At 37.4% G+C, this 27,787-nt stretch overlaps 1 protein-coding gene across 2 annotated transcripts in view; it reads right to left on the reverse strand.

Moving 5' to 3' along the window:
• LOC118548702 (uncharacterized) overlaps positions 1-27,787 on the reverse strand; it is a 627,159-nt gene that overhangs the window by 7,643 nt on the left and 591,729 nt on the right. For both annotated transcript variants that reach the window (XM_078069499.1, XM_078069492.1), the window contains 3 exons: positions 27,619-27,750; positions 25,655-25,780; positions 18,125-18,253 (listed from right to left, as the gene is read on the reverse strand). In XM_078069499.1, the coding sequence (XP_077925625.1) occupies positions 18,125-18,253; positions 25,655-25,676 (151 nt within the window). In that variant the 5' untranslated portion in view covers positions 25,677-25,780; positions 27,619-27,750. The remainder of the gene's footprint in view (positions 1-18,124; positions 18,254-25,654; positions 25,781-27,618; positions 27,751-27,787) is intronic.

Genomic DNA, 27,787 nt, shown 5'->3' on the forward strand with positions numbered 1-27,787 from the left:
TTCATCCACATTTATGGCTGCCACTACTTTCTTGTGATAAATGCCTAATTCACATTTTTAAATATTTTTTCATAAAGCTCTTATACTTACTTCAATACCATTGAACCCAATGCAGTCTTTTAAAAACATTTAATAACATATTTTTCATTCAGAGGGAGCTTCTTTGCCCATTGAAGACTAAGAGCTTAGTGATGTTTTGAGATATTAAACAATTTCATTTATGGGAGGTAAAACATTTTGACCAATCAGCAACAAAATCAGAAACAACCACAATATTGGCACAGAATGAATTCCTGTCTCCTTAATGTCCAAGTCGGAAGTTTAGGTGATTATTCCATGTTATCAATTTGAGTTTACATTTTTTGCCCTCAGAATGAAAGATCGCATAGTCATGCAGAATTCCCACATGCCTAACAATGCCCTGGCTATAACTTTTTCACACTGGCTGCCATGGAAACCTTCTGGCCAAGTGCACTGTCCACTCGCTGTGTCACAACTGGCTCCATTTTTGTTGTCACGGATGTGAGCACAATTCAAGCCATAAAATCTGGGAAGGCACGCTAGAAAATGGAAATGTTAAAAGGCTTTTTGGTTTTAAGAATAAGTTAAAGGGAAAATTAAAGGACCTGCTCTAGGTCATTTTTTTCCCCCAGGACCAAAAAAACAGATGAGAGCAAAGAATTGGAAAACAAGAAAAAATTATTTGGACATGAATATTGACAATAGTTTAGTCATATAGATAAATGAATATATGAAATGCTGTTCTGTACAAATAGTCTAGAAAAATCCATAAGAAAATGTAAAATAGCTTCAAGTAGATAAAATTTATTTGCTATGATGTGCTATAGTCTTACAAAGACTTGACCAAAACCCTCCAATACCCTAAACACCTAAAACAATGTTTTCAAACTTCAGATTCAGGCAAAATTTAGTGAGAACGGTTTTTCGATTACATTCTTTAAGTAAATAAGAGTCTCTGTGGAAAGTGATTCATACAGCTCTTGATAGTTGAAGTCCTGGGAACGTACAACAAAGGTATGTATGAGAAAAGCAGGGGAGGAAGAGAAGAAGGAGAAAGGGAATAAAAAACAGAGAATATGATGTATATATAATATATAGTAGGTTAGCATATTATGAGGAAGTTAAGTTTTAAAGTCAGTGAAATTTAATATTTGGAACATTTTCTTAGATGGCCCATAAAGTACAATATAGAATTGTTTTTAGGAAGTTCAGTATAACCAGTTTCTCTTCCACGGTTGGAGATGATCAATATTTTTGTGGTAGAATATCAGAAGAAGTACTTGGTGTACATTTAGAGACCATGTGATCCAAGCAAATGCATTTCTTTAAAGGCTAAAATTGTCATCTGCCCAGAGAGATGCTCTGAGAGAGGATTTGCCGTGAGAGGTGTGTGAGAGCTAGGCTTGATGGTAGACAAAAGATTGCCATTTCCTATCTTGAGCTTTCTTGGCTCTACTTACCACTCACCAATGGGAAGGGGATGAAATTTCCTCACCCCTCAATTATCCGTATTCTCTCTCCGTCCCTCCCTCCTTCCCTTTCTCTAGTTCTCTCTCTCTTTCTTTCTCTCTCTGGGTCCCCCACCCCCCTTCTAGAGTTGGTTTTGCCTAGGTTCCATGTGTATGACATTTGTCCAGCATGCATCGATTACTTGAAACATTAGAAAAACTCATAATCCGGGAGAAGAAAAAGAAGGTAAAACCAAAAGGAGATAAGGAAATTTTATATAATATATCCTCTTCTTTTTTCTAATATCATTATAACTCTTTAAAAAATAAATAACAAAGGAAGATGCAGTGTAAGGTTTCTTCTGTTTGTTCTTATATAATCATTACTGAAAACACAGAAAAATCAACTATCCTTTATTTTTTTAGATTTTATTTAAATTCAAGTTAGTTAATCTAAGGCACATTATTAGTTTCAGGGGTAAAATTTAGTGATTCATTGGTTGCATATAACACCCAGTGCTCATTACATCAAGTGCCCTCCTTAATGCCCATCACCCAATTACCCCATCCCCCCACCCACCTCCCCTCCAGCAATTCTGTTTGTTCCCTTTGGTTAAGAGTCTCTTATGGTTTGCCTCCCTCTCTGTTTTTATCTTATTTTATTTTTCCTTCCCTTCCTCTATGTTCATCAATTTTGTTTCTTAAATTCCACATAAGTGAAATTATATGGTATTTGTCTTTCTCTGACTGACTTATTTCGCTGAGCATAATACCCTCTAGTTCCATCCACATCGTTGCAAATGGCAAGAGTTCATTCTTTTTGATGGCTGAGTAATATTCCATTGTATATATATACCACATCATCTTTATCCATTCATCTGTTGATGGACATCTGGACTCTTTCCCTATTTTAGCTATTGTGGACATTGCTGCTATAAACATTGGGGTACAAGTGCCTCTTTGAATCACTATTTTTGTATCCTTTGGATAAATACCTAGTAGTGAAATTGGTGGGTCATAGGCTAGTTCTATTTTTAACTTTTTGAGGAACCTCCATACTGTTTTCCAGAGTGGCTGCACCAGTTTGCATTCCCACCAACACTTTATGAGGGTTCCCCTTTCTCTTCATCCTCACCAACATCTGTAGTTTCCTGAATTGTTAATTTTAGCCCTTCTGACCGGTGTGAGGTGGTATCTCCTTGTGGTTTTGATTTGTATTTCCCTGATGGTGACTGACGTTGAGCATTTTTTTCATGTGTCTGTTAGCCATTTGTATGTCTTCTTTGGAGAAATGTCTGTTCATGTCTTCTGCCCATTTCTTGACTGGATTTTTTTTGTTTCTTGGGTGTTGAGTTTGATTAGTTCTTTACAGATTTTGGATGCTAGCCCTTTATCTGATATGTCATTTACAAATATCTTCTCCCATTCCATAGACTGCCTTTTAGTTTTGTTGATTGGTTCCTTTGCTGTGCGGAAGCTTTTTATCTTGATGAAGCCCCAATAGTTCATTTTTGCTTTTGTTTCCTTTGCCTCAGGTGACATATCTAGTAAAACTTTGCTACAGCCTAGGTCAAAGAGGTTGCTGCCTGTGTTCTCTAGGATTTTGATGGCTTCCTGTGTCACATTTAGGTCTTTCATCCATTTTGAATTTATTTTTGTGTATGGTGTAAGAAAGTGGTCCAGCTTCATTCTTTTGCATGTTGCTATCCAGTTTTTCCAACACCATCTGTTGAAGAGACTGTCTTTATTCCATTGGATATTCTTTCCTGCTTTGTTGATTAGTTGACCATAGAGTTGAGGGTCCATTTCTGGGTTCTCTATTCTGATCCACTAATCTATGTGTCTGTTTTTGTGCCAGTACCATACTATCTTGACGATTACACCTTTGTAATACAGCTTGAAGTCTGGAATTATGCCTCCAGCTTTGTTTTGTTTTGTTTTGCTTTAACATTACTTTGGCTATTCAGGGTCTTTTTTGGTTCAAAACAAATTTCAGAATTGTTTGTTCCAGCTCTTTGAAAAACGCTGGTGTTATTTTGATAGGGGTTGCATTGAATGTGTAGATTGCTTTGGGTAGTATAGACATTTTAACAATATTTGCTCTTCCAGTCCATGAGCACGGAATCTTTTTCCATTTCTTTGTGTCTTCCTCAGTTTCTTTCATAAGTATTCTATAGCTTTCAGAGTACAGATCTTTCACCGCTTTGGTTAGGTTTATTCCTAGGTATCTTATGGGTTTTGGTACAATTGTAAATGGGATCAATTTCTTGAGTTCTTTTTCTGCTGCTTCCATTATTAGTATATAGAAATGCAACAGCCTTCTGTGCATTGATTTTATATCCTACAACTTTGCTGAAGCCCTTTTATCAGTTCTAGCAATATTTTGGTGAAGTTGTTTGGGTTTTCTACATAGAGTGTCATGTCTGTGAAGAGTGAAAGTTTGACTTCTGCCTTGCTCATTTGGATACCTTTTATTTTTTTTTGTTGTCTGATTGCTGAGGCTAGGACTTCCAGTACTACGTTGAAAAACAGTGGTGAGAGTGAACATCCCTGTCTTGTTCCTGATCATAGAGGTAAAGCTCTCCATTTTTCCCCAATGAGGATGATATTAGCTGTGTGCCTTTTGTGTATGGCCTTTATGATATTGAGGTATATTCCTTCTATCCATATTACTTTAAGGATTTTTACCAAGAAAGGATGCTGTATTTTGTCAAATGCTTTTTTTTCCTGCATCTATTGATAGGATCATATGGTTCTTGTCCTTTCTTTAATTTATGTAGAGTATCACATTGATTGATTTGTGGATATTGAACCATCCTTGCAGCCCAGGAATAAATCCTATTTGGTCATGGTGAATAATCTTTTTAATGTACTGTTGGATCTGATTAACTAGCATCTTGTTGAGAAGTTTTGCATCCATGTTCATCAGGCATATTTGTCTGTAATTCTTCTTGTTATGTGGGGTTCTTTGTCTGGTTTGGGGATTAAGGAAGTTTTCCTTCCAAAATCACCTATTCTTTATCTCCTTTATTTTAATTATATATAAAACTGAGCTCATAAATGTTGCTTTGCTCAACTTCTCTATTTCTCTAAATAATACTATTATTCTTCTAGGCTCCCTGGCTTAGAACTTTAGAACCAACTTTGATTCCTTCATTTTCCTCATCTCCATATCCAAATCAATTGCCTAATACAGTTAGTTGTTCTTCCAAAATAATCTTCTGCTTATTTATTTCCATTTTTATCCCAGTTTACATTTTTAAAATCCTAAACTTTCATTATAACTTCCCACATAGAACTACTGATGACTGTTTTTCCCAATAATCAATAAATGTACCCACTTTACAGATTTGTTTCACTAGAGTGATGTCTCTTGTCTGCTGAAAATCTTCCTTGATAACCCACTGCATGTAAGATGAAATTAATGGGCCTTGAATAGATACATTTCTCCTCTCTTGTACTCTTACTCCAATTGTGAAAACAAAACAAACAGATAAACAAAAACCACAAGAAGTTTGGCTCCATACTTTCTGACCCAAGAAACCTCAGAGTAGTTGGTAAGAATTCTAAACCTCAGGGGCGCCTGGGTGGCTCACTTGGTTAAGCGTCTGCCTTCGGCTCAGGTCATGATCCCAGAGTCCTGGGATCGAGCACCATGTTGGGCTCCCTGCTCAGTGGGAGCCTGCTTCTCCCTCTCTCCCCTGCTTGTGCTCTCTCTCTCATTATCTGTCTCTCTCTCAAATAAATAAATAAAATCTTAAAAAAAAAAGAACTTTAAAAAAAAAAAAAAAAAGAACTTTAAACCTCAAAAGGCTTAATAAGATTTATTCCTGTGAAATATGTTTGCCAGAGCCTAAAAACAAGTTGGTAGACATGGGAACAATTTTAAACATTAATATTATTTCAGAAGCTTAAAAAAATTCTTTACTTCTAAATAATTAATATTTTTCAAGCTTTTGCACATGCCTCAGTGCTAAATACTTACGTGTGTCTTCTTATTTAGTACTGATGATAATCTTTTAAGGGAGGTGTTATTCTTTTTTTTTTTTTTTTTTTTAATTTTTTTATTGTTATGTTAATCCCCATACATTACATCATTAGTTTTAGATTTAGTGTTCCATGATTCATTGTTTGTGCATAACACCCAGTGCTCCATGCAGAACGTGCCCTCCTCAATACCCATCACCAGGCTAACCCATCCTCCCAACCCCCTCCCCTCTAGAACCCTCAGTTTGTTTTTCAGAGTCCATCGTCTCTCATGGTTCTTCTCCCCCTCCGATTTCCCCCCCTTCATTCTTCCCCTCCTGCTACATTCTTCTTCTTTTTTTCTTTCTTAACATATATTGCATTATTTGTTTCAGAGGTACAGATCTGAGATTCAACAGTCTTGCACAATTCACAGCGCTTACCAGAACACATACCCTCCCCAGTGTCCATCACCCAGTCACCCCATCCCTCCCACCCCACCCCCCACTCCAGCAACCCTCAGTTTGTTTCCTGAGATTAAGAATTCCTCATATCAGTGAGGTCATATGATACATGTCTTTCTCTGTTTGACTTATTTCGCTCAGCATAATACCCTCCAGTTCCATCCACGTCGTTGCAAATGGTAAGATCTTATTCCTTTTGATGGCTGCGTAATATTCCATTGTATATATATACCACATCTTCTTTATCCATTCATCTGTTGATGGACATCTTGGCTCTTTCCACAGTTTGGCTATTGTGGACATTGCTGCTATAAACATCGGGGTGCACGTAGCCTTTCGGGTCCCTACTTTTGTATCTTTGGGGTAAATACCCAGTAGTGCAATTGCTGGATCATATGGTAGCTCTATTTTCAACTTTTTGAGGAACCTCCATACTGTTTTCCAGAGTGGCTGCACCAGCTTGCATTCCCACCAACAGTGTAGGAGGGTTCCCCTTTCTCCGCATCCCCGCCAACATCTGTCATTTCCTGACTTGTTAATTTTAGCCATTCTGACTGGTGTGAAGTGATATCTCATTGAGGTTTTGATTTGGATTTCCCTGATGCCGAGCGATGTTGAGCACTTTTTCATGTGTCTGTTGGCCATTTGGATGTCTTCTTTGGAAAAATGTCTGTTCATGTCTTCTGCCCATTTCTTGATTGGATTCTTTGTTCTTTTGGTGTTGAGTTTGATGAGTTCTTTATAGATTTTGGATACTAGCCCTTTATCTGATATGTCATTTGCAAATATCTTCTCCCATTCTGTCAGTTGTCTTTTGGTTTTGTTGACTGTTTCCTTTGCTTTGCAAAAGCTTTTTATCTTGATGAAGTCCCAAGAGTTCATTTTTGCCCTTGCTTCCCTTGCCTTTGGCGATGTTTCTAGGAAGAAGTTGCTGCGGCTGAGGTCGAAGAGGTTGCTGCCTGTGTTCTCCTTTAGGATTTTGATGGACTCCTGTCTCACATTGAGGTCTTTCAACCATTTGGAGTCTATTTTTGTGTGTGGTGTAAGGAAATGGTCCAGTTTCATTCTTCTGCATGTGGCTGTCCAATTTTCCCAACACCATTTGTTGAAGAGACTGTCTTTTTTCCATTGGACATTCTTTCCTGCTTTGTCAAAGATTAGTTGACCATAGAGTTGAGGGTCCATTTCTGGGCTCTCTATTCTGTTCCATTGATCTATGTGTCTGTTTTTGTGCCAGTACCATACTGTCTTGATGATGACAGCTTTGTAGTAGAGCTGGAAGTCTGGAATTGTGATGCCGCCAGCTTTGCTTTTCTTTTTCAACATTCCTCTGGCTATGCGGGGTCTTTTCTGGTTCCATACAAATTTTAGGATTATTTGTTCCATTTCTTTGAAGAAAGTGGATGGTATTTTGATGGGGATTGCATTGAATGTGTAGATTGCTCTAGGTAGGATTGACATCTTCACAATATTTGTTCTTCCTATCCATGAGCATGGAATGTTTTTCCATTTCTTTGTGTCTTCCTCAATTTCTTTCATGAGTATTTTATAGTTTTCTGAGTACAGATCCTTTGCCTCTTTGGTTAGATTTATTCCTAGGTATCTTATGGTTTTGGGTGCAATTGTAAATGGGATCGACTCCTTAATTTCTCTTTCTTCTGACTTGTTGTTGGTGTATAGGAATGCCACTGACTTCTGTGCATTGATTTTATATCCTGCCACTTGACTGAATTCCTGTATGAGTTCTAGCAGTTTTGGGGTGGAGTCTTTGGGATTTTCCACATAAAGTATCATATCATCTGCAAAGAGTGAGAGTTTGACTTCTTCTTTGCCAATTTGGATGCCTTTGATTTCTTTTTGTTGTCTGATTGCTGTGGCTAGGACTTCCAATACTATGTTGAATAGCAGTGGTGATAGTGGACATCCCTGCCGCGTTCCTGACCTTAGGGGGAAAGCTCTCAGTTTTTCCCCATTGAGAATGATATTTGCTGTAGGTTTTTCATAGATGGCTTTTATGATATTGAGGTATGTACCCTCTATCCCTATACTCTGAAGAGTTTTGATCAAGAAAGGATGCTGTACTTTGTCAAATGCTTTTTCTGCATCTATTGAGAGGATCATGTGATTCTTGTTTTTTCTTTTGTTAATGTATTGTATCACGTTGATTGATTTGCGGATGTTGAACCAACCTTGCAGCCCAGGGATAAATCCCACTTGGTCGTGGTGAATAATCCTTTTAATGTACTGTTGGATCCTATTGGCTAGTATTTTGGTGAGAATTTTTGCATCCATGTTCATCAGGGATATTGGTCTGTAATTCTCCTTTTTGATGGGGTCTTTGTCTGGTTTTGGGATCAAGGTAATGCTGGCCTCATAAAATGAGTTTGGAAGTTTTCCTTCCATTTCTATTTTTTGGAACAGTTTCAGAAGGATAGGTATTAAGTCTTCTTGAAATGTTTGGTAGAATTCCCCTGGGAAGCCATCTGGCCCTGGGCTTTTGTGTTTTGGGAGATTTTTGATGACTGCTTCTATTTCCTTAGTGGTTATAGGTCTGTTCAGGTGTTCTATTTCTTCCTGGTTCAGTTTTGGTAGTTGATACATCTCTAGGAATGCATCCATTACTTCCAGGTTATCTAATTTGCTGGCATAGAGTTGCTCATAATATGTTCTTATAATTGTTTGTATTTCTTTGGTGTTGGTTGTGATCTCTCCTCTTTCATTCATGATTTTGTTGATTTGGGTCATTTCTCTTTTCTTTTTGATAAGTCTGGCCAGGGGCTTATCAATCTTGTTAATTCTTTCAAAGAACCAGCTCCTAGTTTCATTGATCTGTTCTACTGTTCTTTTGGTTTCTATTTCATTGATTTCTGCTCTGATCTTTATTATTTCTCTTCTCCTGCTGGGTTTAGGCTTTATTTGCTGTTCTTTCTCCAGCTCCTTTAGGTGTAGGGTTAGGTTGTGTATTTGAGACCTTTCTTGTTTCTTGAGAAAGGCTTGTATTGCTATATACTTTCCTCTTAGGACTGCCTTTGCTGTATCCCAAAGATTTTGAATAGTTGTGTTTTCATTTTCATTGGTTTCCATGAATTTTTTTAATTCTTCTTTAATTTCCTGGTTGACCCATTCATTCTTCAGTAGGATGCTCTTTAGCCTCCATGTATTTGAGTTCTTTCTGACTTTCCTCTTGTGATTGAGTTCTAGTTTCAAAGCATTGTGGTCTGAAAATAGGCAGGGGATGATCCCAATCTTCTGGTACCGGTTGAGACCTGATTTATGACCTAGGATGTGATCTATTCTGGAGAATGTTCCATGGGCACTAGAGAAGAATGTGTATTCCATTGCTTTGGGATGGAATGTTCTGAATATGTCTGTGAAGTCCATTTGGTCCAGTGTGTCATTTAAAGTCTTTATTTCCTTGTTGATCTTTTGCTTAGACGATCTGTCCATTTCAGTGAGGGGGGTGTTAAAGTCCCCCACTATTATTGTATTGTTGTCGATGTGTTTCTTTGCTTTTGTTATTAATTGGCTTATATAAGTGGCTGCTCCCATGTTAGGGGCATAGATATTTACAATTGTTAGATCTTCTTGTTGGATAGACCCTTTAAGTATGATATAGTGTCCTTCCTCATCTCTTATTACAGTCTTTGGTTTAAAATCTAATTTGTCTGATATAAGGATTGCCACCCCAGCTTTCTTTTGGTGTCCATTAGCATGGTAAATGGTTTTCCACCCCCTCACTTTCAATCTGGGGGTGTCTTTGGGTCTAAAATGAGTCTCTTGCAGACAGCATATCGATGGGTCTTGTTTTTTAATCCAATCTGATAGCCTGTGTCTTTTGATTGGGGCATTTAGCCCATTTACATTCAGGGTAACTATTGAAAGATAGGAGTTCAGTGCCATTGTATTGCCTGTAAAGTGACTGTTACTGTATATTGTTTGTGTTCCTTTCTGGTCTATGTTCCTTTTAGGCTCTCTCTTTGCTTAGAGGACCCCTTTCAATATTTGTTGTAGGGCTGGTTTCGTGTTTGCAAATTCCTTTAGTTTTTGTTTGTCCTGGAAGCTTTTTATCTCTCCTTCAATTTTCAATGACAGCCTAGCTGGATATAGTATTCTTGGCTGCATATTTTTCTCATTTAGTGCTCTGAATATGTCCTGCCAGTCCTTTCTGGCCTGCCAGGTCTCTGTGGATAAGTCTGTTGCCAATCTAATGTTTCTACCATTGTAGGTTACATATCTCTTCTCCCGAGCTGCTTTCAGGATTTTCTCTTTGTCTCTGAGACTCGTAAGTTTTACTATTAGATGTCGGGGTGTTGACCTATTTTTATTGATTTTGAGAGGCGTTCTCTCTGCTTCCTGGATTTTGATGCCTGTTTCCTTCCCCAAATTAGGGAAGTTCTCTGCTATAATTTGCTCCATTATACCTTCTGCACCTCTCTCTCTTTCTTCTTCTTCTGGGATCCCAATTATTCTAATGTTGTTTCGTCTTATGGTATCGTTTATCTCTCGAATTCTGCCCTCGTGATCCAGTAGTTGTTTATCTCTCTTTTTCTCAGCTTCTTTATTTTCCATCATTTGGTCTTCTATCTCACTGATTCTTTCTTCTGCCTCATTTATCCTAGCAGTTAGCGCCCCCATATTTGATTGCACCTCATTAATAGCCTTTTTGATTTCTACTTGGTTCGATTTTAGTTCTTTTACTTCTCCAGAAAGGGTTTCTCTAATAACTTCCATGTTTTTTTCAAGCCCAGCTAGTATCTTTAAAGTGATGATTCTGAACTCTAGATCTGACATCGTACTAATGTCCGTATTGAGTAGGTCCCTGGCAGTCGGTACTACCTCTTGTTCTTTTTGTTGAGGTGATTTTTTCCGTCTTGTCATTTTGTGCAGAGGAGAATAGATTAATGAGAGAACAAAATGCTAGCAGGGTAACAACGTCCCCAGAAAATATACTCTAAACAAATCAGAAAAGACCTGAAGCAGTGGGAAAAGAAAGGGAAAGAGAGAAAAAAGAAAAGGAAAGAAAAAAAGAAAAAAGAAAAAGATAAAGATAAAAACAAACAAAAGCAGAACAAAACAAAACAAAACAAAAACAGAATGTGATCAAATATGATCAGGCTGGATTATAGATCAGTGCCACACACTAGATTTTGGGTGTATTTTGGTCTGTTAAAAGAAAGTCCCTCCCAAAATTTTAAAGAAAGAAAAACTTATATATGTACAAAAATAAGGGTTGATATGATGAAGGGATGGAATATGACTGTAAAGATGGAAATTATAAAAAATTTTAAAAAAGGATTTGATAAGTTGTTTGAAAAAAGAAAGAAGAGGATTAAAAAAAAAAGAAAGAAAGAAAAAAGGGAGAGAATGTGATCAGGCAGGGGAGTAGAAAAAACCCATACACTAGAGATTTAGAGTATATTTTGATCTGTTAGAAGAAACTATCTCAAGATTTTAAAGAGAGAACAACTTATATATATATGCCAAAAATACGGGTAACTACTATGAAGGGATAGAATATGACTTTAAAAATGAAAAATAAAAATGTTTTTTTTTTAAAAAAAGGGATTGATAAGATGTTGGTTGAAAAAGGGAAAAAGAAAAATTCAAAAAAAAAGAAAAAAGGAAAAAAGAAAAAAAGACAGTTAAAAAAATAATTAACTTTGAAAGACTAAAGAATCATGGTAAAAAAGCCATGAATTCTATGTGCAGTGTTCCCCTAGCGCTGGAGTTCTGCCGTTCTCATTGATCGGTAAACTTGGTCTTGGCTGGCTGTTCTTGCTGATCTTCTGGGGGAGGGGCCTGTTGCCGTGGTTCCCAAATGTCTTTGCCGGAGGCAAAATTGCCCCGCCCTTGCCGGTCCGGGCTAAGTAATCCGCTCGGGTTTGCTCTCCGGAGCTTTTGTTCCCTGCAAGCTCTCCGTACAGCTTTGGAGGCGGAGAGTGAAAATGGTGGCCTCCCAGTCTCCGCCCCGGCGGAGCCGAGAACTCGGGGTCCCGCTCCTCAGCGAGCCCCCAGAGAAAAGCCGTCAGTCACTCCCGTCTCCCCGGTCTCCGGCCGCACTCCGCGCTCACCCGGCCTGTGACCGCGCCTTTCTATCTGGCACCCGACCCCGGGTGGAGTCTCCAAACCCAGCAGATCCCCGCGGTGCGCTCCCGCACCTCTCCTCCCGGGGGAAGAAGGTGAGTCTCCCCGGATCTGCCGCTTGTTGGGTCCCTGCTGGAGGAGCAGTGGCCCGACTGTGCCGCGGATCACGGTTTATAGCAACCCCGAGCTGAGAGCCCGCGCCTGGGCTCCGTCTCTGCAGCCGGCTTCCCTGCTCCGATACCTGGGAGCTCTGCCGCACTCAGGCACCCCCGGTCTTTCTGTGACCCCGAGGGTCCTGAGAACACACTGTCCCGCGAGGGTTCCACCCCCCACTTCGCCACCAGAGTGACGTCCCTCAGCGGAGCAGACTTCTAAGAGTTCCGATTTTGTGCTCTGTGGCTCTATCACTTGCCAGAAGCGGCCGTCGGAGGCCCCTCCCCCGCCGTCTATCCTCCCGAATATCGCCTCGGATTCACTTCTCCGCACGTCCTACCTTCCAGAAAGTGGTCGCTTTTCTGTTCAGAGAGTTGTTGCTCTTCTTTTCTTTGATCTCCTGTTGAGTTTGTAGGTGTTCAGAATGGTTTGATCCCTATCCAGCTGAATTCCTGAGAGGAGACGAAATCCAGGTCTCCTACTCCTCCGCCATCTTGCTCCGCCTCTGGAGGGAGGTGTTATTCTTATCCCCATTCTACATTTGTTGAAACTGAAACTTACAGAAGTTAGTAGTTTATACATCTTTTATATGGCAGATTTAAGCCATATATAACGAACTCTAGAGCCTAAGCTCTCACATCTTAATTTGTTAACTTTGTTGTCCATCAGGGATCCCTGATGCCTAAAACAAATTATTGTATAATTCCTCCTTTTCCTAATTTAGATGAAAATATTTTTTTTTTTTTTTTAAAGATTTTATTTATTTATTTGACAGAGAGAGACACAGTGAGAGAGGGAACACAAGCAGGGGGAGTGGGAGAAGGAGAAGCAGGCTTCCCGCTGAGCAGGGAGCCCGATGCGGGGCTCGATCCCAGGACCCTGGGATCACGACCTGAGCCGAAGGCAGACGCTTAACGACTGAGCCACCCAGGCGCCCCATTTAGATGAAAATATTGAGTCCAAACGAATAAGTGATATAAATATGTTTAAGGAGAACTTGAAAACAGACATTTCAGAGTTAAGCCTAGATTAATACAAAATAAACAGCTTCCTTGTCTATATTTTGCTTAGAGGCAGCCAGAAGAAGGAGAATAACTTTGCTTAAAAAGTCTGGCAGCTGACTCCTCTGCTGTGTATATTCCAGATGATCATGGAACCAGAGAATTGTTTTTTGGACAAGAGTTACAAAAAGAATGAACAAGTTTAATTACTGATTATGGCATTTGTCAGTATCTCGAATTTAAATTAGAGATATGAAATCCATTGTACGAATATACATTAAATCACTAACAGTTTATCTAATTTTATGTAATGTGAATGTATTACTTTTATGATTTAAAGCAGTTTTTTAAAGCTTAAAACTTGTCAACACCATAATGCCCACTCATTATCTCTGTTTACCACGTTAACAGTCCCTTCCGTGGTAACCTTGGAGGCACTCACAGCTTCCAGAAAACCTATTGTAAACTCCATTGTTCTGACATGAGCAATTAAAATGGCAGCCTGGGCCATAATAACCAGGAGAACTTTCTGAAAAAGAAACCACGGAAGCATTAGTTCTAGTTAAGACAACTGAATTTGTTGTAATGAGTTTAAGGACAGAAATAAACAGAATTGATCAAAAAATAAAAGCAGACAAATCATTAGCTAACCAAATCAAGACAAAAGCATAAATACATACAACTTTTTAAAAGATTTTTATTTATTTATTTGACAGAGAGAGATACAGCAAGAGAGAGAACACAAGCAGGGAAAGAGGGAGAAGCAGGCTCCCCACCGAGCAGGGAGTCTGACTCCCAGCTCGATCCCAGGACCTTGGGATCATGACCTGAGCTGAAGGCAGACGCCTAACTGACTGAGCCACCCAGGAGTCCCAATATACACAAAATGTGGAATAATGGGATGCCTGGGTGGCTCAGTCGGGAAAGTGTCTGCCTTCAGCTCAGGTCATGATCCTAGAGTCCTGGAATCAAGCCCGGTATCCGGCTCCCTGCTCGGCAAGAAGCCTGCTTCTCCCTCTCCCACTCCCCCCTGCTTGTGTTCCTGCTCTCGCTGTCTCTCTCTCTGTCAAATAAATAAAATCTTTAAAAAAAAAAAACAACTGTGCCAGGAAATCCCAGAAAAAGAAGAGCAATGAAGGGTGGCTAGCCCTGTCAGTATCAAATATATATAATAAAGACTCATAATAAAATAGTATTTCATTTGCATATAAATGAACAGACCAATAAAACAGAGTATCTGGGGTACCTAGGTGGCTCAGTCGTTAAGCATCTGCCTTCGGCTCAGGTCATGATCCCAGGGTCCTGGGATCGAGCCCCACATCGGGCTCCCTGCTCGGTGGGAAGCCTGCTTCTCCCTCTCCCACTCCCCTTGCTTGTGTTCCCTCTCTTGCTGTGTCTCTGTCTGTCAAATAAATAAATAAAATCTTTAAAAAACAAAACAGGGGCGCCTGGGTGGCTCAGTTGGCTAAGCGACTGCCTTCGGCTCAGGTCATGATCCTGGAGTCCCGGGATCGAGTCCCGCATTGGGCTCCCTGCTCGGCAGGGAGTCTGCTTCTCCCTCTGACCCTCCTCCCTCTCATGCTCTGTCTCTCGTTCTCTCTCTCTCAAATAAATAAATAAAATCTTTAAAAAAAACAAAACAAAACAAAACAAAACAAAACAAAACAAAAAACCAGAGCATCCATAACTATACCTAATTGCATATACATGTTTAGTATTTGATGAAGGCTGCCTCTGATATCTGGGGAAGATAGACTTGTAAAAACTGCATTATGATAACAGAAAAGCCATATAAAGGGAAAATGGATCTATTCCTTACACCATACCCCAAGAAAAGTACTTAAAATTGATCAGAAAGTTAAATGTCAAGAATGACATACGAGTATTAAAAGAAAACATGGGTGAATTTCTATAAAACTTGAAAATGGGACTCAAAATTTTTAAAAAATAGAGGGAAAAAGATACATTTTATTACAAACAAAAACAAACTTCAAATCATGCAGAATCTATAATCCAAAGATGCTCCTAATAAACCACATCCCCTGGGATTCACACTCTTGTGCTGCCCATCCCGCATGGAATCTGGGTTGATTCTATTACTTGCTTTATCCAATAGGATGTGGTGGAAATGATGTTACATCATCTCCAAGCCTTAGGAAGACCTGATGACTTCTGCTTTGGGAAATCAGCAGTCACGTAAGAAACCCAATTATCCTGTTGGAGAAAAAGGCCATACAAAAGAGGGTGGAATTTTATGATGGGACTAATGTCCTTATAAGATGAGACATGAGAGAGCTTTCACACTTTTTCTCTGTCTGCCATGAGAGGATAAAAATGACAGGAAGGCCATACGCAAATCAGAAAGGAGGGCTTTCTCCAGGAACCAAGTTGGCTGGCACTTTAATGTTAGATTTCCCAGACTACAGAACTGTAAAAAAAATTTAAGTCACCTCATTTATAATATTCTGTTAGCAGTCCAAGTTGACTAAGATAAGGAGAAAGAATCCATGTGGAGGAACAGCGAGGTGGCATATGTGTAAATGAGAAGGTTATCGTCTCTATTCCCACCCAGTTGAGTGTCCAGAGAGCTCCAACCCAGCTATTATCTAAGAGAAGGTCACTCAGCTGAACCCAGTTAATCCTCAGAATCATGAGAGAATAATAAATTGTTTTAAGTCTCTAAGCTTTGGGGTGGTTTCTTACACATTGATAGATAACCAATCAGGTGGCAAACATATTATAGGCATAGTAAAAAGACAAAAGACAAATTTTCCCAAATGAAGGTGAATAATTCACAACAAAGAGTTAATATCTCATATATATATGTATATATAAACAGAACTTCTAATATTAGAGTAGAAAAAGCCAACAACTTTATAGAAAAATGAGTTAGGGTTATGCACAAACAATTTATAGGAAAAAATGTAAAAGATCCTGAACCATTAAGGAGGATGATACACATTTTCATAATAATAAAAATGAAATTAAAACTCCATTGATATGACATTTCTCACCAAAATTTTGATAACATATTCTTTTGGTAAAGCTGTGAAGAAATAGGCATTCTATATATTTCTTGTGAATAAGCAAAATGGTACAACCCCACATGGAGACTTTTATAATATGTTGCAAAATTATGTTTGTATTTTACCCAATGACTCAGCAACTCTTGCATATGTTTGAAATGTTCCATATTAACAATTTAAATGATAGAATCAGAAGTTAAAATATCTCATATTCCAAAATGCCAGAGAATTATCCAACTTGGAATTAAAAAAAAAACTAATATGAACATGATGGTTCTGTCTATTTTTAAAGTACTGCTGTTATTCTGATTTAGTAATTCCAAATATCACAAAATTGGTAAGAGCGGTTTTCCATGTGGGGCGCCTCGTGGCGCCGTCAGTTAAATGTCTGACTCTTGATCTCAGCTCAGGTCTCCATCTCAGGGTCATGAGTTTAAGTCCTGTGTTGTGCTCCATGCTGGGCATGGAGCCTACTTAAAAAAAAAACAAAAAAACAAAAAAAAAACTGTTTTCCATAAATTAGGGAAAATATCCATGTTAAAAAAATAATCCCCGAAAAACAATCTTTGATGCTAGATTTAGAAGGGTTGTCATTTCGAAGTGTCTTTACCCTCACTTCCAGATGGGAAAACCATCTCCTGGAGAGACTGTGATGTTCCCAAAGGCACAGAGCATTGTATCAGCAGTGCGGGAGTTAGCATATGGATCTAACCACTCTCCCTGCAAGGTGCTATCTTTATGCCATGCTGCGAAGTTTCATGACAGTCGAATTAGTGGTAAAGGATGGTGGGTAATCACACCCATTGTAATGGTATGTTAGGGCCACAGATCCAAAGAGTAATAGCCCCCATAGGTGAAACCACTCGGGTAAAAGTTCCCTGTGGGTTTTTTTCCACTCAGGGTACTCCAAAGTTAGGTCCCCACACAGTGCTCCTACCCACATGCAGCCTCACCGTCAGAACCCTTTCTCTCTATTCTGCCAAAATAAAACATCATCTCCTACAATATCGTGCTCTAAATAGGGAGCAAACTCTCCAGTGTTGCACAGAACAGTCAATTGTGATTCGGAAAGAAAACATGAGAATAACCATTGATATTTATCTTTATTCATTCTTTATCAATTTAGACCTTTATATATGTTTTATAATATACATGTTAGTTGAAAAGCACATGCATGTCACCTATAAGTAAAAAAATATTCATGGTGGTACATGAATAATTTCTTCTAAATGAAGTGAAGGTGGGAGACCTCTGTTCTCAGAGTCTTCCTCTTTGCCCCTTGCAGCTGGGCCCACTCTTTTTTTTTTTTTTTTTTAAGATTTTATTTATTTATTTGAGAGAGAGGGAGAGAATGCCCACAAGCAGGGGAAGAAGCAGAGGGATGGGGAGCAGCAGAGGGAGAGGGAGAAGCAGACTCCCCGCTGAGCAGGGAGCCCTATGTGGGGCTCCATCCCAGGACTCTGGGATCATGACCGGAGCCAAAGGCAGACGCTTAGCCCACTGAGCCACCCAGGTGCCCCTAGCTGGGCCCACTCTTCATGTGAACTAGCTCTAGCCAGGGCCCCGCGTCTTCCACCCTGCCAGCCTCAATGGTTGAGGGTGTTCTGTATCATGCCAAGAAACTCAAGGTCCAGCAAACCTGCCATCCACAAAGGCTTCAGGCTTAAACAGAGCTGGAGGGGGAATGGGGTTTAGGTCTCATACGAGCTCGTTCACATTAATTAATACCATTTCAATTACTTAGGGGTTTTAAGAATTTTCATGTGATATTCTGGTAACAAGGTAACAAAACAACAATATTAACATGACACTATTTTTATTGGAAATGGAGTCATAATTATGAAGAAGTTTCATGAACTTACTGGAAAATAGCCTCTTCACAGGTCCCTACTATATTTTATAAAACAATGGGAGTATGTCCTAGAATTTTATTGAATAAAAGAAGGTGATAAACAACTTACCTTTTTCACAGTAATTTCCTGTCCCCCAAAGACCACAGGTACAGCTTCCATCCACAGGACTGCAAAGTTCACCATTTTTACAGGAACATTTTAGCTCACAATTTGGGCCATACATTGTTTGGGGACATCCTACAGTAAAAATAAAATATACATATACATACACATATGTATACATATGTATATGTATACATACATATACCAAACTGAATAAAAATGTCACCTGAACAAACATTTTTCTCTGTTTCAGATAGAGTAATCATATCTAGTAGCAAAAGCATAAGAAAATGTTCAAGTTAAAACAACTACTCAAATGTGACCTTAAGGTAGTAAGGACGATCATTCGTCCACGCTTTCAATCACATTACGCACTTTTATTGTGCTTATAACTACATGCTTGGTGTACTTTGGGAACTGGAGATGCTCTAGCGAACAAACAGAGGTCAATCCCAGATTGGCATAGGAGAATTTTATATATTTAATCTCATAATTGATAAAGAAGACAGACAAGCAGCTTACTCCTTAAGGACTTTGTGCTGAAATCTGCAAAGCACTTTAGCGTACAGTGTTGGGCGACGCACACACAAATTGCTGTGAAGAGGAGGTAAGATGCAAGTGAGAAAAGCTAAGCAGATGTAAGGAAGATGGAGCCTTCATCGTCAGGAGAAAATGACCCACCGATGGGAAGTGCCCCCAATAGGAGAGTAAGCACTACTCACATTTAGTTGGTTTTGCCATGAATATAGGCCCAGTATAGCCAGCTAATAGGATTTTTTTTTTTCAGGAAAACTCAAAATCCATACTTTATATGAAATCATTTAATCTTTGAAAGTTGGCAACTAATTAAAATTGCTTTACAGCACTGTGGAAGCCAAAACTGTATCAGCCAATTCAAACACACTTGTGGCTAGATTTGGCCAAAGGCCTGTCATTTATACTTTCTAGTTTATAGTATTTTTACATAATGATATTTTCCACATGAATTATCTCATTTAATGCTCACAAATATCCCTCTGATGTGGGTAACAGTATTCTTATTTACACTTGAGAAAGCTGAAGCTTAGAGACTTAATTCTTTCTCAGGCTTGAGTAGCCAAGAAAGATAAAAACTGAGAGTCCAATCTAGAACTTCTGACTTCTCATCAACCTTTCCTTCTATTCCAGCTAGCGGGACACACATTAGAGATTTTTTTTTTTCTTATTTGCCCAAAGACATTTGTTTAATACATAACAGAGTTCGTACTTGAATTCAATCTGTATGACACTTTCTTTTCTGCCTTTGACTTTAGTACCAAATGAAAGAAAGTTTTAAATTCTGTTTATTTAAAAGACAGTTACAGCTGTACAATTAATGGTGGAATCACCACTAGATTTAAAATTTCAACCCAACAAAATACAGTAAAATAAAATAAAATAAATAAAATAAAATTTCAACCCATAAACCTCTTTGGAGCCCCACATCATGCTCTATTTTTTCTCTTAACATTGAGTTTATTCCCTTTTAATATACATATAACTCACTTATTATGTTCATTGTTCACTCTCTTTTCCATTAGAAAGCAAGTTTCAGATCTGGGATATTATGTATTTTATCTCTATGTTCCATATGTTTAAAACAGGCACTGGCATTAAATAAGTATTTTTGAATTGAGTGGATAAATGACTGAATATATCCAGAAATAGTCCATACCTAGTAAAGCATATATATGTGTATCTCTCTTACCCTTTAATCCTTTTTTACCCAAAAAGTTAATATAGATACATAATAGTGTGAAATTTCCTTCTTTTACAAGTAAAATTTCCCAAGATTTTTCCAAATTAGTACATATAATAGACCTGCCTCATTGTTTTTTTATCAGCTGCATAGGATTTATTGCATCAAATAAGATTTATTTTACCACACCACTATTGATGGGCAAGTAGGTTGTTTAAAATATTTTGGTACTATGAGCAAGACTGTAGTGAATAGCCTTATGGAAGTCTTTATTCGTATATACCATTGTATCTGTGGGGTAAGTCACCAGAAGACTTTTTTTAAATAAAATAATACGGGTTCTAATTGGTGACAGATAGTATCAAATTTCTTACAAAGAGATTTGCAAATTTAGTGAGAAGGATTACCAATGTGCCATTTTCTTTTGTCAAACTAGCATATTATAAAAATCTAAAGATGTTATATAAATGGAACTTTAATTTGGATTTCTTACATTATGCATGATGCTTATCATCTTTTCATAAGATCTATGGATATCATAGATTCTTTTCTTACTAATACATAAGAACTCCTAGCTTATTTTTAAAAAGTTGGTCTTTTATTCTTCCATTTTAAAAAAAATTTTTGATACTTTTTATGTGTTTTGTGCCTTGGAGAATTTTTTTTACTTCTTTTAAGTCAAAACACCATGGATTTTTTTTTTTTTTCTTTTATGGGCTCTGAATTTTTGTCAAGATTTATAATATGGCTTTCCAAAATAACTTTTAAAAATTCTAATGGTAATTCTAGTACTCTCAGATTTTTTTTCATTATCTCTAAGTACTTTATACACTTGGAAGTAATTTTGGTGAACCAAATTACTTTTACAAGAGTTGCTTTTGTCTAGATTGCTGGTCACTTGACTTAACATAACTTATTAAATAATACAATTTTCTCTATGTTTTACTTTAGTCTTCCTCATTTTTACTTTAAGTTTATTTTACTGTTTTTTTCCCACTTATTTTCATCACTTTTTATTTACTAACACAAATATTTTGGAATATAAATTTTCCTCTATTTTCTGAATTGGCTTTACCTGATGGGATGTGAATGTCCTTATTGCTGTTTTTAAATTTCTGAAGTACTGGTTTTGTTTGCCCTTTTTGAACCATTGATTATTTAAGAAGGAGATTTTGAAACACCCAAGTAGTATAGTGTGGTGGGTTTTTCCCTGGTAGGGAGTTAGTTTTGTTATTAGTTCTTGTTTTACTACTTTGTGATCATAGAATACCATAAAACATATTTTTTGGAATTGATTTACTTTCTTTTTCAATTTTTGTGAATGTTTCATGGATACTTGAAAAAAATATAATTTTTTTTAGGGAACAGAGTTTGGTTTACAATGATTAGACATACCTTACTAATTATGTTCAAACTTCTATAAACTTTTTTTCTGCATATGTGTATGCAGTTTTATGTGTATGAGTTAACATTAATGAGTTAGTCTTCTATTGATAAGCTCTTGCTGTCTATTTCTCCTTGTATAGCTTATGGCTTTTGCTTTATGAATTTTAATACTGTGTTACTGGTTTTATACATATTAATTACACTTCAATCTTCATTGTCAATTTTAATCTCTTTTATTATAAGTGTCTTTTCCATTAGTTGCTTGTTGCCGTAAAATTTAACATTGTTTGATACTGATATGACCACTGTTTTATTTTTCTCACATGTGTTTTGTGTGGTTGTACCCATTTATTTACTTTCATTTTATTTTGGAGTCTTTTTTTCTAAGCTAAAATGGGTGCTATTTCTCTCTTGTTGCTCTCAAGACTTTCTTTAGTCTTTAGAAGTTTAATGTTGACATGTCTTTTGCAGATTTCTTTAAGTTTATCCTGTTTGTCATTCACACAGCTTCTTGAATCTGTAGGTTTATATTTTTTGTCATGTTTAGGAAATTCCAACCATTATTACTTTAAATATTTTTCAGCCCTATTTTTTTTCTCCTCCCTTCTGGGATTTGGATGACAAAAATATCTTTTTCAATAGTTCCACAGGGCTTTCTCTCTCTCTTTTTTTTGTCATTTCTTTTCTTTTCCCTGTCTATTGTTTAGATTCTAGGGTAACTTTCTACTGCTTTATCTTCAAATTTACTGATCTGTCCCTCTGTCCTCTCCATTCTGCTATGAAGCCCATTCATTGAGTTATGTTTTGTGTATTTTTGTTTCTTTTGATTATTGTATTTTCCAGTTCTCAAGTTTCTATTTGGTTCTTCTTTATGCTTCTTATTCTTTGTTTTATTCTTATTCTATTTTTCTTATTCTATTTTTTTTTAAATTTGTTTCATGTATGGCCATAGTTGCTCACTGAAGCATTTTTATTTATAATGGTTTATTTAAAATTCCAATCAGATAATTTTATAATCAGTATCATCTGAGTGTTGGTGTCTATTGATTATTTTCTTGTTCAAGTTGAAATTTTCCTGGTTGTTGGTATGACAAAAACTTTTTAATGAAATGTAGATATTTTAAATATTATGATATAGGATTCTGGATCTCATTTTAGCAAGTCTCCTATGATACTGTACTTGCAAGGAAAGAGGTTCATCAGATAGAGTTCTCCACATAGCCTCCAAGTGGGGGGGGGGATAAATGTGCCTTATTCCTGCTGTGCCAGTGTGAGGGTTCAGGCTTCCGATGGGGCCTCTGTTGGCACCTATCTGACAGAGGGTAGAAGTGCCTCTTATGGCTCCCCACTCCACCTCCACTGATACTGCACAGGGTGGCCTCATTGCTGTTTGGTGGTTGTGAAAGCCCTGACTGTCCACTGGACCTCCTGTGACACCACCCTCGAAGGAAACAGTGGTATCTCCATACTGTCTGATGGGAGTGGAAGTTCACAGTCTCCACATAGTTTCCACTGCCATTGCCAGGGCAGGGGATACATTCTAATGTGGCAGGGATGACAGCCCCAGCCCTTTCTCTCACACCATCTTGGTGCAGGGCAGGGGTGCCTCATATATTTCCGTGGAGTCTGAAGGTAGACTCTTCACTTGGCCTTTACTAGTGGGGTTGGAGTCAAGGATGAAGTTTTATTCTTTAGTGTTTGCCTGGAGTATTGATCCGTTATTGTCTAAGAGTTTTCTGTCTTGCTTGGCTGCCCTTTCCTTGTCTTTCGTTTAGAGGAAGTGGGCATATCTTGGACTTTTTTTTTTTTTTTTTGGTCTGCATCCATTGGCCTTCTGGGTTGCAGATTCTCCACCACCCAGCCCAGGATATATGAGTCAAAAATGAAAACCAAGGGAATTCACCATTCCTGTTCCCTAGGTCTCTGAAGTCCCTAGTGAGTCTGCCTTGTTCTCTCCACATCAGATATTCTTATGTTTGTTTTAGATATAGTGACTAGAATTTTTAGTTTAGAGGGAAGAATATGGAAAAATGTGTGTACTCTATCTTTCTCTAAGTTAAGTCTTATGATTTTATATAATCTAGGGACTCTTCTTCAGACAAAGAATATATTATTATTACATAGTATAATTAATTTCTTTACTTAGCATATATTGGCTCAGCAGCATGAGTGGTAATGAAATTAATATGATTCTCCTTTCTCCTATTTTTTCTCATTCCTCTCCTCCACCTGATTTTTAGTTGGCTACGTTTTTATTCTTAAATTCTCAATTTCAGCATTTTAAATTCCAGCATTTACCTTTATACACTTAAACATGCTTATTGAGTTGTCATATTTAAACAATGCATTTTGACACAGATCTGTCCCTCCCATTCACAACTTCTAATGAAGAAATAAGATCAGTATACTTAACTCCAGCTTCTCTTTCCATCCAGTTTATGCCCATTTTGCTAAACTATCAAAATTGTTATAGTATTAAATATTTATATACTTATCATATCATGTGACCATAATTCCCACCTTTGTTTTAAACTTAGCCCTAATAAAAATAGATTTAATACTCACTAATAGTCTTTTTACCAGAGATTTTCCATTTATTACTTGGTTGCTCAAATTTATCTTCTACAGTTTCTTCAAAAATATTTTATGGCTAATATATCCTCAGTAACTTTTTATTATTAAAAATAATTATTTATTTTCAGTCATACTATACTTGGATAACAGTTTAACTGTGTATAAAACACTTGAGTCATATTTTTTCCCAAAAACTTCATAGACATTGATTAACCACATGCTAGCAAATGGTTGTGATTATTGCTGTGAGGCATGAGGCCAGATTGATTTTTCCCCTCTCTTCATATGAGATCTCACATTTTTTTCTTTTATCCCCAGTGGAGCTTCCCCTTGCTTATGACCAATCTTAACTAGAGTTTCCAGGAATAGAAAGTATCCAATCTGTAGCATCAGATCTTCTTTCATTTCAAAGAAAAAAAATCTTGAATATTATATTTGACTATTTTCTTTTCCATTTATATATTTGTCTTTCTATTTTTTCCATTTCTTTGTTTCCACTTTCCTCGAGCTTATTCTCCATTTACCTGGCTGTCACATAAGCAGATTCAATCCTCCTATTACCTGTGTTCAAGATGGTCTTCATCTATATGATGTGAGGTTTAATTTTCATTTCCACTTCTTTCTGAGCTCTGCCAGCTTACTTTTTCATTTCCCTTTGTTGTCTTTTCATTTATTCCATGAACCCTCGTATCTCTGCATCACACTCACAATTTGTAGAGAATGCTTTTTCATTATGCCCTTCAGATTCTTGGAAAAAATTCTGGTTAATATTTCTATGTGCTCCATAGCAAAACTTTTCTGCTCTATGTCCATCTGCTTTTTGTTTTCTTATGCCTTTTGTCCTTTACCCTTCTTATAGAATTTGTACTAAAAAATAACCAAAGCTTTGAAATAGTTTCATATATTGTTTCCAAAATGAGAGGAGGGTTTTTTTGGGGGTCTTTTATGCATTTTGTTTTTGCTTTCATTTTCTTAGTTTTGTGTGCACCAGCTATTTTGGGGGAGGGTAGTATGGATCTGGGGCTAGAAAAATTATTTCAGCTAGTTGGAAGCCTCTTGGGCCCAGAATAAAACTCCATAGGACACAAAGCTGTGGTCTGTGTGTTTTTGTGTAGGCTTAGCTCCCTTTAGCTGCGAGGCTGCTTATCGCCCATAGAATACCCTCTAGTGCAGAGTTGAAAATATGATGGTTCTGTGCACTTCCTGGTTTTATCCCATTTTTCCTGCAACTCTGTGAGGTCCAGTGGGGCTCAAGGTAGCTCCTGCAACATGCTCATGCAACCAACCCTTCTTTTTAAACAAAGGGTCATTGGTTTTGCCCACCTGTGTGTGCGATGGAGAAGTGGCTCTTTGTATGTCATTTCACTGAACTTGAGAGTTCTTCTATTATGATTATTATTGTGAAAATAATGAATAATATGATTTAGGACAAGAAAGTTTTGTAGTTTTAAACAAAGATCACGTTTTCCTTTCTGTCTCTCATTTTTCTTACAGCTTTCAATAGGCTTCTGAAAGTTGAAGAAAATATAAAATGTTTCAGTTCTTATAATTAGACATCCCTAATGCACAATTTTAGGCAGCTTTACAAAAGTTAACCAAAGTTATTTCAAAATTTGCTCCTAGTCAAGAGTATACGTAAATTATTCTTTGTTTTTGTTTTCAATTCTTGTTTACCCTCCAGTAGGCTATTTCCTATATGGCTCTACGAGAGTGTGTACTTTCATGTTATTAAAGCCACATTTAAGAAGAAAGTGTTATAAACAATGCCCATTTAATTATATTCCCTGGCACCAATCTGCTTTCATAGTGTAACTTAGTTAGTGCCTGGACGGACAAGGTGACCCTGCAGCCATTGTTACCTTGCTGACACCTGGCTCTCATTTGGCCAGATGGACATTGGCACCCTCCAGTCACCAGGTCACACTGTCCTGAGCCCGAGGAACACTGTTGGACACAGTCCTGCCCATAGCGATCCTCAGGACAAACTGCAGGAAGGAGCAAAACAAAACCAGATTTTTCTTATTAAAACGTTTTGCCAGTCAAGACTTTAAAAGCCTTGTAAATACATGACCATTTCTTTTAATCAAATAGGTTTCCTTGCCTTGCCTTCAGTTTGGTTTTCAACTTAAAAGGTTACTTTGAAAAAACAAAAAAAGGAACTGTTCAAGTTGTTGCTTACTTAGCGCAATTTTAGTTGACATCAGGAATTCCAACCAAATATCTAGTGTCAAACACTTACATATATGATATAAATGACTCTTACAAACTCAGTCTTGCTTTACCACATGGCTGCCTTAGCAAATGTGTGTGTGTGTGTATGCATGCGTGCATGTGTGTGTAATAATCTTGAGTATGTTTCCTCTTAAAGTCCACTCTGGAATTTCAACTTACACTTCAATGCTTCAACATAGAATCCATTATGCTCATATCTCCAAATACCATTTATGTATTTGTTAGTTTATTTGTAAATTTATTGTTTATTTATTAAAATCAACAGATTTGTTAAATTATCTTTTAAAATTAATTATATTAAGTTAAATTTTAATTTGTTAATACATTAACACATTTATTAGTCTGTTTGCAACTTTATTTCATAAATTCATTGAGATGCTTATCAAAATACAGATAACACTCAAAGATAAAATAAATATCTGTGAGAGTCAAGTGAAGGAAAAAATATAGTTACAATATAGACATAAATGAATATCACAATTCTTTGAACTTGTAAGAGGTGGACTGCAAATTGGCTCTGACCTACCTAGCTGTCAAAACAAAGAAGGAAAAGTACTCAGGTGTAAGATCACAGCTTTCTGAAGGCAAAAATACTCTCAATAGTCAGGGAAATCAAAACTCTTGAAGATGCTTTGGCCTGAGGAAATTAAGAAATTTCTCTCAATGATTTTCTTTGAGGAACAAAGGGGCCAGTTAGAACGTTCCTTAGGAGATGTTTATGGGTTGGCTTTAACTCAAAGACAACTTGGCTGCTGAGGCCTCAGAGGCAGTATTCACTAGGTTTCAATTTTCTACTACATGGAGCCAGGACTTTGTCCTACTTGTCTTTTATCTTCAGAACATCAGGGTACTGAGGTAGGATAATTAAAATTACCCTCATACAAAGAAGACAGAGCAACTACCTGCCTGGTCAAAATAAGCATTTAGTTGTCTTTAGCACATAACAACTTGGTACCCTGCCTGATCACAAACTTTGTTATCATTCTTCCAAATGAAGGAATCTTAAGTTTGCAATTACAGTACTTCTATCTCTTATGAAAGATCTATTGATAGTTCTTTTATTCTTTTAATTCTAAAGTATAAAATACAGAATGGTGCACAAAAAACATAAATGTGCAGCTCAACGAAGCATCACAAGTGAACATCCTCAACAACAGCAAATACGTTGAAGAACACAATATTGCCAGAACCACCTGTGACATCCTACTTTCACTCCTTTCTTCATCATGCACTCTCCTGGGCATTGCTCTTCTGTCCTCCCTAAAAATCATTATGATCTTGCAAATTGCCCAAATATTTAGGGATTGGCAAAGCTGATAAGATCAAAATGTGTTTGCTAAGAATATCTCTAAAGTGCCTAAGATAGTGCATTTTTGAGGGATCTTTAATTTACATCTGGTCCCTTAAACTTGATGTCAATAGTTGTCTTTGTGATGGGTAGTTAAGTCTTTAAATTTTAGGGAACTGGTTACTTTTTGGTAAGTAGAACTACTTAATTTTGAGCTGGATATTGCTGAGGATAAATGAAATTGCAAAACTTTAACCAATGAGTTTGACATTGTGTACACAGGCATCCCCAGTCCACTCTTACCTTATGGAACAGATTTTCTAATCCCAACTTGAGTCTAGCATTGCTGGGATATGAGAGGTTATGACCAAAGGGTTCTCTTTGGCTGCCTTCACTGCTTCAGCTCTCAAACTCCTGATGTAAGCACTTCTCCACCTAGAATGTAGGTCAGTTGGTGTTTGCTGTTACCACA

Source organism: Halichoerus grypus, chromosome 1, assembly GCF_964656455.1.
Source record: "Halichoerus grypus chromosome 1, mHalGry1.hap1.1, whole genome shotgun sequence".
NCBI lineage: Eukaryota > Metazoa > Chordata > Mammalia > Carnivora > Phocidae > Halichoerus > Halichoerus grypus.